General features: G+C 55.8%; 6 protein-coding genes across 6 annotated transcripts; 3 read left to right on the top strand and 3 right to left on the bottom strand.

Moving 5' to 3' along the window:
• Positions 1 to 1,356: 1,356 nt before the first annotated feature.
• BDZ83DRAFT_572510 (exportin 1-like protein) lies at positions 1,357 to 4,594 on the bottom strand (the record flags this gene model as incomplete). Its single annotated transcript, XM_060504516.1, has 6 exons — positions 1,357 to 2,396; positions 2,448 to 3,731; positions 3,789 to 3,879; positions 3,980 to 4,261; positions 4,318 to 4,407; positions 4,466 to 4,594. 6 exons carry the CDS (start codon positions 4,592 to 4,594, stop codon positions 1,357 to 1,359), a joined length of 2,916 nt encoding a protein of 971 aa, XP_060367477.1.
• A 940-nt stretch (positions 4,595 to 5,534) lies between these two features.
• Positions 5,535 to 5,989, top strand: BDZ83DRAFT_572557 (LSM domain-containing protein; the record flags this gene model as incomplete). Its single annotated transcript, XM_060504522.1, has 4 exons — positions 5,535 to 5,608; positions 5,660 to 5,726; positions 5,785 to 5,878; positions 5,934 to 5,989. 4 exons carry the CDS (start codon positions 5,535 to 5,537, stop codon positions 5,987 to 5,989), a joined length of 291 nt encoding a protein of 96 aa, XP_060367478.1.
• A 125-nt stretch (positions 5,990 to 6,114) lies between these two features.
• Positions 6,115 to 6,910, bottom strand: BDZ83DRAFT_649543 (5-formyltetrahydrofolate cyclo-ligase; the record flags this gene model as incomplete). The annotated part of the gene is made up of 2 exons (XM_060510289.1): positions 6,115 to 6,764; positions 6,820 to 6,910. The coding sequence occupies 2 exons, from the start codon at positions 6,908 to 6,910 to the stop codon at positions 6,115 to 6,117; spliced, it is 741 nt and encodes a 246-aa protein (XP_060367479.1).
• A 2,422-nt stretch (positions 6,911 to 9,332) lies between these two features.
• On the top strand, positions 9,333 to 11,538 carry BDZ83DRAFT_572337 (AMP-binding enzyme; the record flags this gene model as incomplete). Its single annotated transcript, XM_060504493.1, has 3 exons — positions 9,333 to 10,212; positions 10,262 to 11,397; positions 11,449 to 11,538. 3 exons carry the CDS (start codon positions 9,333 to 9,335, stop codon positions 11,536 to 11,538), a joined length of 2,106 nt encoding a protein of 701 aa, XP_060367480.1.
• Positions 11,539 to 12,094: 556 nt separating this feature from the next.
• On the bottom strand, positions 12,095 to 13,531 carry BDZ83DRAFT_612737 (uncharacterized protein). Its single transcript, XM_060507728.1, has 4 exons — positions 13,188 to 13,531; positions 12,938 to 13,023; positions 12,550 to 12,845; positions 12,095 to 12,429 (listed from the first exon to the last, which is right to left on the bottom strand). The coding sequence occupies exons 1-4, from the start codon at positions 13,196 to 13,198 to the stop codon at positions 12,250 to 12,252; spliced, it is 573 nt and encodes a 190-aa protein (XP_060367481.1). The 5' UTR covers positions 13,199 to 13,531; the 3' UTR covers positions 12,095 to 12,249.
• Positions 13,078 to 13,715, top strand: BDZ83DRAFT_203581 (uncharacterized protein). Its single transcript, XM_060501667.1, has one exon. The coding sequence runs from the start codon at positions 13,207 to 13,209 to the stop codon at positions 13,525 to 13,527; it is 321 nt and encodes a 106-aa protein (XP_060367482.1). The 5' UTR covers positions 13,078 to 13,206; the 3' UTR covers positions 13,528 to 13,715.
• The last annotated feature ends 1,301 nt before the right edge of the window (positions 13,716 to 15,016 follow it).

Below are 15,016 nucleotides of genomic sequence, written 5' to 3' on the forward strand. Positions count from 1 at the left end.
GAGTCTATGGACGCATTCCTGGCGTACTGGGCCATTCGGTTTGTGCCACTGCTCGGAGGCATGTTTGCGGCGGGGAGTGGTGCCTTTGATCTGTGAGCTTTCGTCTGAATACTTTGCTTTCGTGTCAAAGCTTCGCAAGAGGGCGATCGGATGCAGGGGGTTGGTGGGAGAGGCAATAAGAAGTCGCAGTGTGCCGTCGTGATTCGGTATAGGGTGTCGGGTAAAGAAGGCAGTTGCCTCGAGCTAGGTGAGAGCTGTTCACCTCGTATCGCGACCTGGCGTTGGGCCAGTGCTCGTTCAACTGCTTAAGAGCAAACGGAAAGGGCGACGTGGAAACTAAGGTGGTTCAGAGAGAGAGAGGTCGGGAAGCAATCATGACGAGACATCTCTTGCTCTTACTTTTTTTTGGCCGTTGTCGCGTCGAGTAGGTCCAAGTCGCGGTGCTTGCGTTGGGTCATTAAGCTGTGTCCAATAGTGTTTAGTGTATGCTAAGCCCGGGCCACCTGCAGGGGTTCTGTGCTCGCCAGCCAGGGTGTGTCTTTAAGACCGTCCCTAGCGACTTACACAATGGTTCTCCCTCTCTGTATGACTTCATTTACTAAAGTGTAGTCAAGGCAGTCTAGAGGAGAGTGTTTCAATGAAGCTTACTGGACTGGTTTAATGAATACGTTATCGACTATGTCAAGACACAAGTTTACCTTTGGAAACCCTTATCTACCGGTCACAAGATAATACTTGAACTGAGCCCATCCTGAAGCTCGTGATTTCGAGTTCTTTGTGCTCATTCAAGCCATCATCACCATGAGTTGCATGGTCATCAAGACAGGTAAAGACGTGCATTTGAAACTTTTGATTTTCTAACCAGGCAATGCGCCCCTGTCAGTCGTTCTGTGAAAGGCCATCGCTCTTTGCCGCCCCAAACATGTTTAGCCATGTATGCTCACAAATCTCGGTCTATCATCTTTGTCTCTACTCTGCAGAGAACGAGGTGCGTCCCCAACAACTGCACCGCACTCGTGACCCGACTCCTCCCGCTCCCTCACTCGTTGCCTCTAAGTAGGCTTCGAAATGCCCTTTGCCTGTCTTCCTCTCCCTGCCTCGGCCGCAGGACAAGAACGGATAATCCTGGAGCCTAGGTGCCAATCGCCCTAATGCTATCCGCGTCCAGTCAGGCCTAGCGGAAGCTCTCCATTTCCACGTCTCCATGTTCCATCTCCCATGATCATAATCCCTAATAATCCCTAGGCCCCCTTGATGGGCAACACATCGCCCCAACCCGGTCCCCTAAAGCTGCTCTCAACGGCACTCGGGGCAGTCGTGACCCTTATAAAACCCTCCTCCATCAAAATTCCATCCTTAACCAGTGAAGTGGAAGCGAGCTGCCTCCAGCTGACCGAGACCCTCACGCGGAGCCACGTAGCGCCGACGATATGTGTTGGTGAAGTCTTGCAACAGCGCCCTCACCTGTCTGATGGCGGTGGGATCGTTGCCGCTGAGACGCTCTTTGATCTTGGCCATGAGTCGGTTGGCCTCGGCGGGTGTGATGGTACCCGGAGGCAGGAGCTGGATAGTGTTCTCAACCCAAGTCGTCGTTTGGGCGGGGAAGAGCTCGAACATGGCCAGCAAGACACCACTACCGTCAGCGAAGCAATCCCGAGGGAACGTAATCATCATTCCGGCCATGACCTGCTTGACCAGCTTCTCGCCATGCGTGGCAAGAAGTTTGCTCACCACCTCACGGATCTGAGCAGCCACGTCCGGCGGCAGGACATCAGACGTCGCAGGGTTATCACCTCCGTACGTGAGAAGGTCACGGAGGAAGTGGAGCGTCGCCGAGAGCGGATCGCGCTGCTCCAAAGTCAGAGCGTAAATGGCAGCCTCAAAGATGGGCCCCAGGAGCTCCGACGGAACGATCCTGCCGGGGTAGTAGAGAAGCGCGTCAATCAGGAGTCTGAAGAAGTCCTCAATGACGTCGGGCAGCTCGCTCGGCTGCAACTCGCTCATGACGCGCAGGAATGTCGTGGTCTGTGCCTCGAAGAAGGCATAGATACTCTGCGTAATCTCTTGGTTGACGTGCTCCCGATCTTCAGAGAACTCGCGCAGGATGGCGGCTGTGACCCAGAGGAACGCGCCTTGCCTTGACGCAGCGAAGCCGCCGGCCAGCTTGTTGGCCATCTCCGGCAGCAGGGGTGTCATGGCGGTGCGGTAGGAGATGATCATGTTTCGCCAGCAGCGGCAGATCCTTTCGCAAATCGGAACGAAGCCCATGAAGTTGTCCAAGATGGTTGCCAGCACGGGGAAGACCTCCTGCCAGTACTTGACAGCCGGGTTCTCCTCGCCAGGTCCCACGTAGGGCACAACGATCTGAATGAAGATGGTAATGAGCTGGAGATGGTCTAGAGGTTTGGTTAGCCGTGTATCTTTGCGCATGTACTCATGAAACCTACCTGCGAGCGCCAGTTTGCCCTTGTCGTCGGTTGCAAGGTTGGCCTTGTTCATCAGCCGCTGCACCAATGGGTCGCAGTACAGTTTGAGCAACTTGTAGATCTCGGTGGGCGGCTGCACAGCAACAACGCTGGCAACACCCTCTGTGATCTCTTCCTGGCTCTGATCGGGCAGCTTGTCGAGAATCTGGTCGTAGAACTCTTGCATTTGGATCACTTGGCCGCTCAGGAGCTGCTTGCAGTCGGTGCAGAAGTACTTGATGGCCATGGCCGCGGCTCTGACAACTTCCTTTGAATCCGTCTGGAAAGACGTCACAATGTAGTTGAACTGCGGCTCCAGGTACTCGGGGTGGGCTGCAGTCCATTCGGTGTAGCGACCCAACACCATGATTGTGGCGAAACGGAGCTTCTCGTGACTGGGAATCTGGACGAGAAGAGGCATTAGTTGAGGCAAGACAATGCTCTCTTCCTTGTCAACCATCTGTCCCATGGCACGCATAGCGAACAGAGGTGCCTCCAGCTCTTGCCAGTGAGGGACCGAGGTCGCCGTTGCCTGTCCAGCATAGCTATGCATCCAAATCTTGATGGCCTCGAGCACCTTTGTGAGGCAGTCCGTCACTCCCATGACTTCGCAAGAGTCCTTGAGAGTGTCGCCCATCTGGTGTCTGAACTCGCGGAACTTCTCCTCGGCCTCGCGGTCGCCGTCGAAGAGATCCGTCTCGCTCGCAGACTCAGACTGCGGGTATCGCAGGTGTGTGAGCAAGATGTCGACCAGCTTCGAGTAAATGTCCACAAGCTCCAGTCTAGCCTGAATGTAGCGCTCCAGGACGATGTACTGCTTCAGCTCGTACCAGAACTGGAATGTGTGCTCAATAACATCGCGGTCCTTGTCTCTGGCAGCGCACTCGAGAACAGCGTCTACGAGGGGCCTGAAATGGCCGGGCTCACGGGCAATCGCCACAACCCAGGCCTCTGCTGCCAAGGCGAAGATCTTGGTCAGAGACTTGTAAACCTCGGTGTCCTCCTCTTCGACAACCACGGCGATTCTTTGACGCAAAGCAATAACGCGCGGGAGCAGAATCTGGATCGTCTCCAAGTTATCATCCACATCCCGCGTTTCTCTAAAGACTGTGCACAAGCATTCCGCTGCCTCCTGCGAAGCCGAATCATTGCCCACACCGTTGAAGATGACGTCGAGGAGGGGGGAGTTGACGACGGTGCTGACGGGAACTTCGCGCAGCCACGATGTGATGCACTCCATCAGCTGCGGGTTTTGAGCGGCGGATGCTACATGAAAGAGTCAGCTTTGACCGCAAATGGGGCTCGTAGGGGGGTGTATAGTACCAGAAGATTGTGAGTAGTTGATGAGCAACTGCACGACCTGATCCGTATTGTCACCCAGCAATTCCTTAGTCCGCTCGGAAAGCTCTTCTTCCTATCATTGCCAATTAGACTCTGATCCTTGTTGAAATCGGCCCGGTAAAACCACGTCGCGGGAAGTGAGAGGCCGTTCGATGTTTCCGTGATCCACATACAGTTAAGGTGATTTTGCGGCCTTCGGTCACCTCCTCGGGCAGCACGCGCAGGAAGTCGAGGATGGCTGCATGGCTCTCGACGCTGTCACCGAGCGACGAGACCACCGTGGGAAGGACGTCCTTCCAGGCCGTCATCTGCACCGCTAGTGTTGCCAGACAGACGCAAAGCTGGACTCGTATCGGCTTGGGGCCGGCGGCGAAGCCTTTGAGGAGGAGAAGGATTTGATCCCGCAACGCAGGGAGTTCGGCTTCTGGGACCTGCGTCGAAAGGTCGTAGGTGATCTGGAAAACGCCATGGTGAGCTCGCTGTCGCATCAAGTACTGCCGCACCTATCTACCTTTCCGCGCAACGTAATGGCCGCAAAGAGCTGGGCCTCGGGCTCTGCGCTGTCCTTGAGAATACCAAAGATGGTGCTCCACGCAGAGTTCTGCAGAGATTCGTTAGCGAGAGTGTTGGTCATTCGCTCCGGGTCCGGGTGTCCTGACAGATTTCTGGAACCGTTCCAAGTAGGCGTGCGCCTTCTTCTTGTTCTCTTGCTCGCCACCACGCATCGTAACCATAGCCGATAGGACATCCTGGGGCGCAAAGGCCTCCGAAGCACCGTTCGTGGCCATGATTTCGGGCCAGTGACTATCGCAGGTGTCACTCGTTGGGAGGATGGATGGCGCGGGTAGCCAAGTGCGATTTCGGTATGAGGTGGCAGTCTAGGAAGGAGGCGGTTGTGGTGCTATTTGACGTCGCGCTAGGGAACCGCAAGGGCGGTAGGATGTAAGGAAAGTCAAAAGTCTCGCGCAGCAGAGGGAGGAGGTGAGCTCTTTGCGGACTGTAAGGAGCGTCGAGCTGCTGGGGTGGCAGATTGAAGGGCTATCAAAGCAGTGCGCCGACAATGGTCCAAAAGTGGCAGATGGAGGGGGTGGTGGAGGGAGGTTCGCGAAAGGAAAATAAAACGTCAGTCAGGCTGGCGGAACAGCGGGCGGATCAGAGCACAAGGAACCTAAGGTAACCTAACTAAACCCGGCTAAGACAGTTTTACCGCATAGCACTCTCGTAGGGCGCCTCAAAGACAGGTGACAGGGTACCTTAACCTGGGGGGACTGTGGCTTCCAGAAAGGTACTTCAGGCTACTACCAAGGATAGCTCGGAGGGGTAAGTATCTTTAACGACGACGGCTATTTTCCAAGGTTGTCCACGGGCAACCAGAGTGTTGCAGGGGGAGGCCTGTCACTGAGAGCGGCCTGCACATGATTGGGCCCATAATCATACACCAAGTACCGGCTGCCATTGGCCCATCTGACATCGTGGGGTCTATCAGCAGGTGGAACATCGTTTCGCCAGCTCCGCCCAATTTCTCCCACCGACTGACCGAACCTTGCGCATCGGACCTGGGCCAGGCAGAGCACCAAGCCAGCCTCTCTGCGATCTTGCTCAACCTGCGACCAATTGCCCCACGACAATTCATCGACACGAGCCCCAAACGCGACCGACGAGCACCAAACGTCTGCCACCCGAGCCCGACCACCTACCCGCTTCAATTCCCGACTCACACACGCGAAAATGACTGGACGCGGAGGCGGTGGCGGTCGCAGAGTCCTGCTTCCTCCCATCAACTTCATCTTCAAGCTCCTCCAGTCAGTTCTGCTTTCGTATTCTCGACTTATCTTGTATTGACTCCTTGACAGGCAACACACCACGGTGCAAATCTGGCTGTACGAACAGCTGTCGATCCGGATTGAGGGCAAGATTAGGGTGCGCGCGTGATCTCTCCCACCTAAACGACCCGACACGCTGGCTAATACGAGGATAGGGTTTCGACGAGTTCATGAACCTCGTCATTGACGACGCGGTCGAGGTGAAGCAGGTGACCAAGACGAACCCGGAAGAGAAGAGGAGGCCGCTGGGTATGCCCCTCCCACGCCCGAGACATCAAGCGCGGGTTTGCTAACCTGCACGCAGGACAAATATTGTTGAAGGGCGACAACGTGTCGCTGATCCAAAGTTTATCGAGCTAGAGAACGACTCGAGTTGAGAGGATGACGCCTCGACGGGCGAAGCACGCTCTGGGGCGATTGCACAAAAAGTTGATACCACGGATCTGTCACTCCGAAAGGCTAGGCGGCATGAAGAGAGAAAAAAGCTATTTGTTGTAGGAACTATCTGCCGGCCTCTTGACCTCCCCGCTGCCCAAAACGAGACCATGGAGTGGTTGGTCATGCTGAGCCACGGGAATAGGTCCGTCGGAGGGTCGAGAGATGAACTGCTCCGCGAGAGCCAGGCCGTAGAGCAATACAGGACGCTTGGGAGACGACTGCTCCCCGTCATATTTTGCCGTGTACCTGCGGATAAAAAGATCGTAAAAGCCCTTTCCGTGTCCAAGGCGCCGTAGTGAGCCCGAGTTGTCGTCGATGTCAAACGCGACACCAGGGAGTAGCATCAGGTCCAAGAAGGACGATTCAGGAGACTCGGCACCAGGAACACCCAGGACTCGGTCTCTCTGGTGTACCGTCTCGGGGTCAATGCTGGGAATACCCCATTTGTCGGGCTGCAGTGATTCGTAGTCGTGGATGTCGCGCAGACGGACCATGTCCATGACCCTGGGCGGCGTCTCCCCGGGCGGGAAGGGCGACTTGTGTAAGTACGGAACGTAGACGTGCTTCCCTGCTGACAGAGCGTGGCGCACGATTTGGTCTGTCTGGATTTCGCCAAAGGGCATAGAGAGGAAGACGCTGACCCTCTGCGCTTCCACGTATGGCCTGAAGGCCTTGAGCGTCTCAAACACTGTTCGGCCTAGGTTGATAAGGTAAGACAGCGTCGAGACGCAGCTCTGGAAGCAGTGTCTTACTCTGGGTGTTGATGGATTCATGGGCGATGAGGGCGAGCCTGTCCTTCATGACAGAACGCAGCTGATTCTTTGCAGCTACGAGAGACGCCATGATTTGTTTTACGCAGACTGTGAGTCTTGGTAGCCAGTGAGTGTGGTCGATGAATCGAATTTCAAGGCTCGGTGTAAGTGAAGCTTTGCAGTACCTTGGAGAGGCAGGGGAGCTCCAAGTGAGGTAAGGTACCTTCGATAGGTAGCTGAAAGGCTTTAGTTCCGATCACCGGTGGACCTTAATCTGCCTATACCTTTTATAGAGATGACCTCCCGATGCGCTTATGCATAAAAGGAGGCGCCTCAGCCACTTGCGCTGGTGTGCACGGGCACCTCGCTGTGGCATAGCATTATTGACCTCCATGTAACAATGACGTCCAGACACTGTGGGCTCTTCGGGTTCACCATCAGCAAGCCGATGGGATACCGAGGTGTTGGTCGATACTCTCTGTAAAGAGGATTCACTGCCACGCATAAACTGGGTAAGGAAACCTTGGCCTTGTCGGTGCTTTCCAAAGGAGGAAAACAATCGAGCCCATAATCACCAAGCGACACGCAGTCAGTGGATAGGACCCGACCGGCTGGGTAGCCACCACTAAGTAAGTCATGACGGGAGAGGTATAAGTAATTCAGCCAAGGTCGATTTGCTCTCTTTAGCGAACCCGACAGTACAAAGACTTCTGCAACGGTGGCTGTGTTGGTCATTGGACGGTTGAGGGAGCTGAAGGGGGCTTGCTTGGCTGCGACCTGTATTAGAGTTCTCACCTCCACCGCGTGCTCGATCTCCTGGGGAAAACTCCGTATTGCTGACGGCTATGCACGGCCGTATGGTCTTGTCTGAGATGGCAACGAAGGGGTGCGAAACAGAACCGGCTGACCTCCGGGGCGCTGACGGACGATCCAGTGGCCCAGTGGTCCAGTGGGATGAAATAGAGGCAAAGCGCCAACCAATTTGCCAAGAGCGGCGAGAAGTCACCACCCTGCTCCGTGACTCTTGTGACGGCCTCATCGGGTTTGGTGTCGTGCTTGGTATTTGGCGAGAATGCCTAGTTGGTACAGCCTGTATTCGTACAGGTGTATCTCGTGGTGCTGCATGAGCAAAGGGGCGGGGGCTTGGGTGACCTGGGGACGTTCAATATAGGCGTCTGGTGTTTTCCCTCCTGTTTGACTTTCCCCAGAAATGCAGCTGGGCATCTTGGGGCCGTCTTGGGATGGGATGGCCATGTAAGTCTGGGCTGGGCGCCTCGGTGCCCCCAAGATAGGGGGGGGGGGGTGAAGGAACACGTCCTTGCACCGTTCTTGTTGCAGGGCAATTTTCGCTCGGCGAGGTACGGATACGTGGACTTTCGGTTCATACCGTATCACAAGCCATGATGGTACGGAGGGTCGGAGAGAATGTTGAAGACGGGAAGATTGAAACATTCAACGGAACAAGAGACAGACACGAGGCGAGTGTCTACGGATACCTAGGCATGGCGAAGGCAACCCCAACTGAAGAGGCGGGGAAAAGAACAGACGACGGGGATAGTCAAGTTGAGTGAGAGTCTAAGGTACGGATACCGTAGATAGGAACGATACCTAGGTACCTATCCTGCGGCCTCCGCCAATGCTGCTAGATGGGGCGAGTGGGTGACGGTCCTCTCAGGTGCAGCTGTCGTCGCGCCTCGAATCTTAACGTCTGTAAGGTCGGCCGAAGGACACGGGCAGTGGAGTGGAGAGCATGACGCTGAACCCAACCCCAGAGGTAGGTACCTCCATTACTTCCATTGCCTACCTGTACTAAGGCAGAGACCTAGACGAGGTAAGGTACCGCGCCGTTCCAATTGACCCCAACGACGCATCTCCCGCCAAGGTACCTCACTTTTAGGGACGTCCAACGTGCAGTCGGTACCAATGGGAACCTGGAAGGCGTCCCTTCTTACTGGACGAGGGCGACCGCGGATGCTGGAGCTTGAGCCAATCTGCAGGACTTCAGTGAGTGAGTACGTACCTCGAGCATCATGGAGCATTGGAGATCCACTCGCCCTGCAGAGGCAACCTTAGGAACCTTGCAGTGGCAGCCAAGATTTCCCCCAAGCTCCCCGTCCTCCACCAGTCTGAGCCTGTCTCTGCAGTCCGCCTCTGCCTCTCTGCCTCTTGTCTCTGCCACTCTCGCCGCTGCGTGCCGTGGTACATACGTCGTCCGTCCGTCAGGCCCTTCCTTGCCCTCTCCTCCTCAAATTCAAATACCTTGGGTTGCCCTTCCCCTACAGTTTTGACTTGCTTTCCTCAACTATCTTCTCAACACTCCTCCAACCTGACCGTGTTTCCCGCACTCTACCAACCAAACTCATCTAGACGGGCAGAATCCTTCACCTGTCGCAAAGGTAAAAACCGCCTTGGCGACCCGTCGGTTCCGCGATTCGATACCCGTCTTTTCTAGAGCTTCCTCGAGTCTCACACATACAGAGTAACTGAACCGTTAGCCGCCAACTTTGCCCACCATGGCTCAGGTTCCGCCTCCCAAGTCGAAGCTCGACATCCTGCCCAGGATGCAGGCAAAGGGGCCCTTCTCCGTTCCCTCTCCCGGCGCCGAGGCCAAGGACGGCGAGACTCTGCCCCGCCGACTTCCCCAGGCCGTTCCCGACCTCATCACCGTCCCCGGCAGCGGCAAGATCACAACAACCTTTGAGCTCGTCAAGCAGAGCGCCGAGAAGTACGGCAACGCCAGGTGCTTAGGCTCGCGCAAGCTGGTCAACACCCACCGAGAGACCAAGAAGGTGAAGAAGATGGTTGACGGCGAGGAGCGCGAGGTCGACAAGCAATGGACCTACTTTGAGCTGAGCCCCTACGAATACATCACCTTCCACGAGTACGAGCGCCTTACCCTCCAGCTCGGTTCCGGTCTACGCAAGATTGGCTTGACCAAGGCCGATCGTCTGCACCTCTACGCCGCCACGAGCCAACACTGGCTGGCAATGTCCCACGGCGCTGCCTCCCAGTCCATGCCCGTAGTCACCGCCTACGACACCCTCGGCGAGGAGGGACTCAAGTACTCCATGGTGGCCACCTCTGCAAAGGCCATCTTCCTCGACCCCCACCTGTTGCCTACGCTGGGCAACGTTCTCCAGGAGGCAAAGGATATTCGCTACGTCATCTGGAACAACCAGCACCAGATACAGCAGACACACCTCGAGCAGCTCAAGTCGGCCCACCCCGAGATCCAGGTCATGAGCTTCGAGGAGCTGCGAAAGCTCGGCGAGGAGAACATGGTCGACCCGGTCCCTCCCACCACCGAGGATCTGTGCTGCATCATGTACACCTCTGGCTCAACCGGAACTCCCAAGGGTGTTCCCCTCAAGCACAAGGCCGTTGTGGCCGCTGGTACGTCTTCCCCCGGAAGTGTGAGCAGACCCCCACTAACGAAACAAAGTTGCCGGTGTGAGTGCCGTTGTGCAGCCCTTCATTGGCCCAGGCGACGGCCTCCTGACCTACCTACCGCTCGCCCACATCCTCGAGTTCGTCTTTGAGAACGCCTGCATCTACTGGGGCACAACCATGGGCTACGGCAACCCCAAGACACTGTCCGACAACTCCGTCCGCAACTGCGCCGGTGACATTAGGGAGTTCAAACCCTCCGTCATGGTTGGTGTCCCTGCGGTGTGGGAGACTGTTAAGAAGGGCATTATCGCCAAGGTCAACGCCGGCAGCGCCCTCGTCAAGACCCTGTTCTGGAACGCCCTGTCTGCCAAGCAGCACATGATGAGCCTTGGTGTTCCCGGCACCGGCGTGCTCGATTCCGTGGTCTTCAAGAAGCTCAAGGAGGCCACCGGTGGCCGTCTCAAGCTTTGCATGAACGGAGGTGGTCCCATTGCGAAGGAAACCCAGCAGTTCATTTCAATGGCCATCGCCCCGATGATCATCGGCTACGGTCTCACAGAGACCACGGCCATGGGCTGCCTGACGAACCCCTTGGAGTTCAGCGTCAACAACATGGGCGCCATGCCCGCATCCATTGAGATCAAGCTGGTCGACTTCGCCGAGGCCGGCTACTACGCCACCAACAAGCCCAACCCTCAGGGTGAGGTTTGGATCCGTGGACCCTCCGTTCTGGAGGAGTACTACCAGAACCCCAAGGAGACCAAGGAGGCCATCACTGAAGATGGCTGGTTCAAGACGGGCGACATTGGCGAGTTTGACAGCCAAGGTCACCTGAAGCTGATTGACCGCAAGAAGAACCTGGTCAAGACTCTCAACGGCGAGTACATTGCGCTCGAGAAGCTCGAGTCCATCTACCGCGCTGCTGCGGTGGTTGCCAACATTTGTATCTACGCCGACGCCAACAAGGCCAAGCCCATTGCCATCATCGTGCCTGCTGAGCCGGCTCTGATCAAGCTCGCGGAGAGCCTTGGTGTCCAGGGCAGCAACCTCGAGGGGCTGGTGCACGACAAGAAGCTGCAGAGCGCCGTCCTCAAGGAGTTGCAGAACGCCGGCCGCTCAGGTGGCCTTTCTGGCATTGAGATTATCGAGGGCGTCGTCATGTCCGACGAGGAGTGGACACCACAAAATGTGAGCCTTTTCCCCGTCTTATATTCCCGAGCAACTGCTAACCATCCACAGGACCTGGTCACCGCCGCACAGAAACTTCAGCGCAAGAAGATCCTCGAAAAGTACAAGTCCGAGGTGAACAAGGCCTACGGTTCGTCTTAAGCAGGGCGGGTCGTTTCGCTCACATTTGATCATGTGGTTTGATCTTGTAATTCTCCCCTAATTTTGCGGCAACGGATTGGGTTGGCTACGGGACGCTTGATATCCAGGAGTATAGTGTTGTGTGTGTGCGCGCGTGTCCAGCCTTGTAACAACGATTACCTACCTTTATCCATCAGATCTCGGCGGGTCTGGAGGGTCGAGTCAAGGATGTGTTTTTTAATCTAGCTCAGTTTCATTCCAAGTGTTCGTCTACAGGTATAACGCGGTGGTCGATTTCATCATCGCATCTGTGATTCGTTGCTTTGTGGTTTGACGTGGCGGAGATTAGGTGGTGCCGATGCGTTGTCATCCACCTGGAGCCGGCCGGGCCGAGTCGGGGTCCCGGTCACTGGGCCCGAGGATGCCGTGCCGGCGGGAGCTTCGGGGGTTGTTTAACTGTCATCATGACCCGACCGCAGGCTGTTCCCTTCCATCTGTTGGCTGACATTTACCGTCCACGATACGATGGGAAACGTGAGTGACGAAAATAGGTCGCAGTAAATCATTGGAATACCATTCCTGCTAGCCCTGGATAATAAAAGTCGCACTTTGATCACTGCGCGCAGCTCGCCTTGCCCAAAAAAACACGTATAATCATAAAAACAGACCCGAGGACGTGTGGCGGTGGTGGCATGAGAGTCCCCTTTTTGACTCTTTCCTCCGCGCCACACACTACACCAGGCCGTCGTAGAGAGACAGTGCCGATACAATGGTCTCGTCACGTTTGCTTCCCTCTTTGAACTCTTCCATGTCCAGGCTGCCGTTCTCGTCCTTGTCCATCATGCGGAAGATTTTCCGTACGCGCTTCTCGGGGGTGTCTTCGTCTTCAGGGAGCTTAACCATGGAGCCGACCTGCGCGTCATCTTTGTCAGCATTTTGCATCTCGATTGGGAGGGCGGAGTGCGCAGATCGTGAACGCAAACAAGAGCACCATGCGATCCCCTCGGTCCACGATGAAAAAAAAAGACTCACCATCTTGTAGATTGCCTCGACGATCTTGAGCATCTCATCGTAGCTAATTTTTCCGTCCCCATCAATGTCGTACAGCTGGAAGGCCCAGTCGAGTTTGTCCTCCATCTTGCCTCGGCTGGTAACACTGAGGGCGCAGATAAACTCCTTGAAGTCGATACTACCCGACTTGTCGCTGTCGAAGACGTTGAAGACATAATCTGCAAACGAACTTGGATCACCAAAGGGGAAGAATTGCCTATATATCTTCTGGAACTCTTCTTTGGTGAGCATGCCCGAGGGGCAATCCTTGAGGAAGCCTGCCAAGTTGTCAGAATGTAGGTTCAGGTGCAGAAAACAGGCCTCGCGCAAAAACGCAAGACGATCAAGCATGAGATCGTGGCTGACATACCCTTGTACCATTGCTGCAATTCCTTCTTGTCGAAATGGGTGGACTTCTGCAGTTCAGCTAGCTGCTCCTGGGAGAGCTTGGACTGACTAGAGGAGGAAGATTGTTAGCTTGCGAGCCTGACGATCGAGCGCGGGTGCTTCATGTTCTCGGAGAGGCGGTTCGCCTCAGCACGACGTCCTCTCGGCGGTCCGTTTCTGTCACACGATGGGACCACGATAAAAACGCAAGTTTGGTGGGCGGGCGGACTCACGATTTGCCCATAGCTAACTATGAGCCTCGACGACTACGTCAGATACGAGATCCCGGGGGGCAGGTTTGGCTCAGAACCGGCGGAGGAGCGAGATTGCGTGGTGGTGGGTGGCCTGCGTTTGTCGCGATGTGAGTCGTGGGACGGCGTCGGCGGCAAGAACACAGTGTCGTCGCTCGGAACGGGTGGGCCGATGCCGGCGCAGGCGAAAAGGCACTACTGGTCGCCGAGGAAAAGAAAAGGCGTTGGGTCGAACGGATCGTGGATTCTAGGCGACGGCGGAAGGGAGCGGCGCGTGGTCGACGACTTCAAAGGAGGAACAAGGCTGGCGACAGATGCATAGATGCGCTCCAAGGGCGGGGGAGGGGAAAGAAATAAAGGGCCCAGGATGCTGTCGCCTGTCGGTGGTGGTGGCCAGGCACTTTGGTGCAAAGGTGCTTGCTTCTGACGCTGGCGGGGGGGACAGGACCCGATGATTGCTCAGAAAGTTGGCGGTGGGGGGATGGGCGGTTCCCTGTACGAAAGTAAAGGCGACGGTACCGAGCGTCCACTGAGTACGAGGTGGCCAAGACGTAAATAAACGGGGAATCGCTCGGCAGACGGAGGACGGAGTATTGACTATTGACCTAGTTGTCGGGCTGGACCGGCGGGGTTACGGGTTCCTTTACGTGCGCCTTTTGTTTTGCCAGTTGTAGGGAGACGAGGTTGCGAATCTTTGCTACTTGAAATCATAAGAGGATAAACAATGAAGAGGAAGATGCTTGGTAAGGTACGTTGTAGAATTCGATGAAGAATACGCGGGAGTTGTACAGAGGAAGGGGAAAGTCGTCAGTGGAAAGTGTATAGCCGGGTGCGAATCTGGCCCGGAAGATAAGGTAAGCAAATGTTTGAAGGTATGAGCAGGCCCCACGCACACACGTCCAGGCACACGTAGCAGGTGGCAGGCACGGCAGCTGGGCAGGCACGCAGGAAACAGCGGCGGGAGGCGAAGGACTCGGAAGGAGACGCAGCAATGATCAACGCGGCCATCTGCAAAGCATCCAGGCATTGTGCCATGTGTGAAAACACCGCAGGCAATTAATTGGTAGTGCCTAGGTCCAAAGGCAAGGAATGGCCGTGACGGACATTGCATCCGTCCAGTGGCAGAGTGGTTACAACTTACAGGAGCTCTGCGTAGGTGCGCTATCCAGTAATGTCGCAGCGAATCCAATACTTTGGTAGAGAAATGACCGGGATGCCTGTAGCGTAAGGTAGTGCTTCATTAACACCCGCCACCTGCCACATCTGTAAGGTGACGAAGGACTGGGATAATTGACTTTGCGTCGTTGAGTCCCTCGACTATGCCATTCGTCCTCGAATTCAGACCTCTCTGAATGAGCCCGTATCTTTGTGGGCAACATTTTAGATGAAGTTTGTTCTATGAATTCGAGACTTGGCTTGATCTGCCGAGGTCAATCTCAGTGTTCAAGTGCCTTAGAGCACGGTTCATTCAGGGTGTCAGAAACATGAAGAAACACCCGACACCAACGGGGACTACGCCGCGAAGCGTTGAACATGTTGCGTGGCCATGTACCATGTACCCCCTACAAACAGCCCTCGGACGATGAGTGGTCGTCAACGTCGACCTTGAGAAGCAGGGGGCTTGGCACTTCGCCCACTACGCAGTAGGTAAGACGTCGGCTCATGAACTCAGCCCCCAAGCCAGAACCCCAATCGGCGGGATGTCACGATTGCCACAGGGCGCACCGTCTCTCTTTCCTCGGGTTATTCATACATGGTGTGGATGTCGACTGGGATATGTGCCCGCATGACGTTACCAAGCGTCAATCCGT

Source organism: Colletotrichum acutatum (genome assembly GCF_030867785.1).
Source record: "Colletotrichum acutatum strain CBS 112980 chromosome Unknown BDZ83scaffold_24, whole genome shotgun sequence".
NCBI classification, from domain to species: domain Eukaryota; kingdom Fungi; phylum Ascomycota; class Sordariomycetes; order Glomerellales; family Glomerellaceae; genus Colletotrichum; species Colletotrichum acutatum.

What these genes read in the sequence shown, in the direction of transcription:
- BDZ83DRAFT_612737 (XM_060507728.1), bottom strand. An exon ending in ATTGCAGCAATGGTACAAGG is followed by an intron (nt 12,846 to 12,937) that starts GTATGTCAGCCA and finishes ACAACTTGGCAG; the next exon opens with GCTTCCTCAAGGATTGCCCC. An exon ending in TCGAGGCAATCTACAAGATG is followed by an intron (nt 12,430 to 12,549) that starts GTGAGTCTTTTT and finishes GATGACGCGCAG; the next exon opens with GTCGGCTCCATGGTTAAGCT.
- BDZ83DRAFT_203581 (XM_060501667.1), top strand. Translation starts at nt 13,207, where the DNA reads ATGAGCCTCGACGACTACGTCAGATACGAGATCCCGGGGGGCAGGTTT.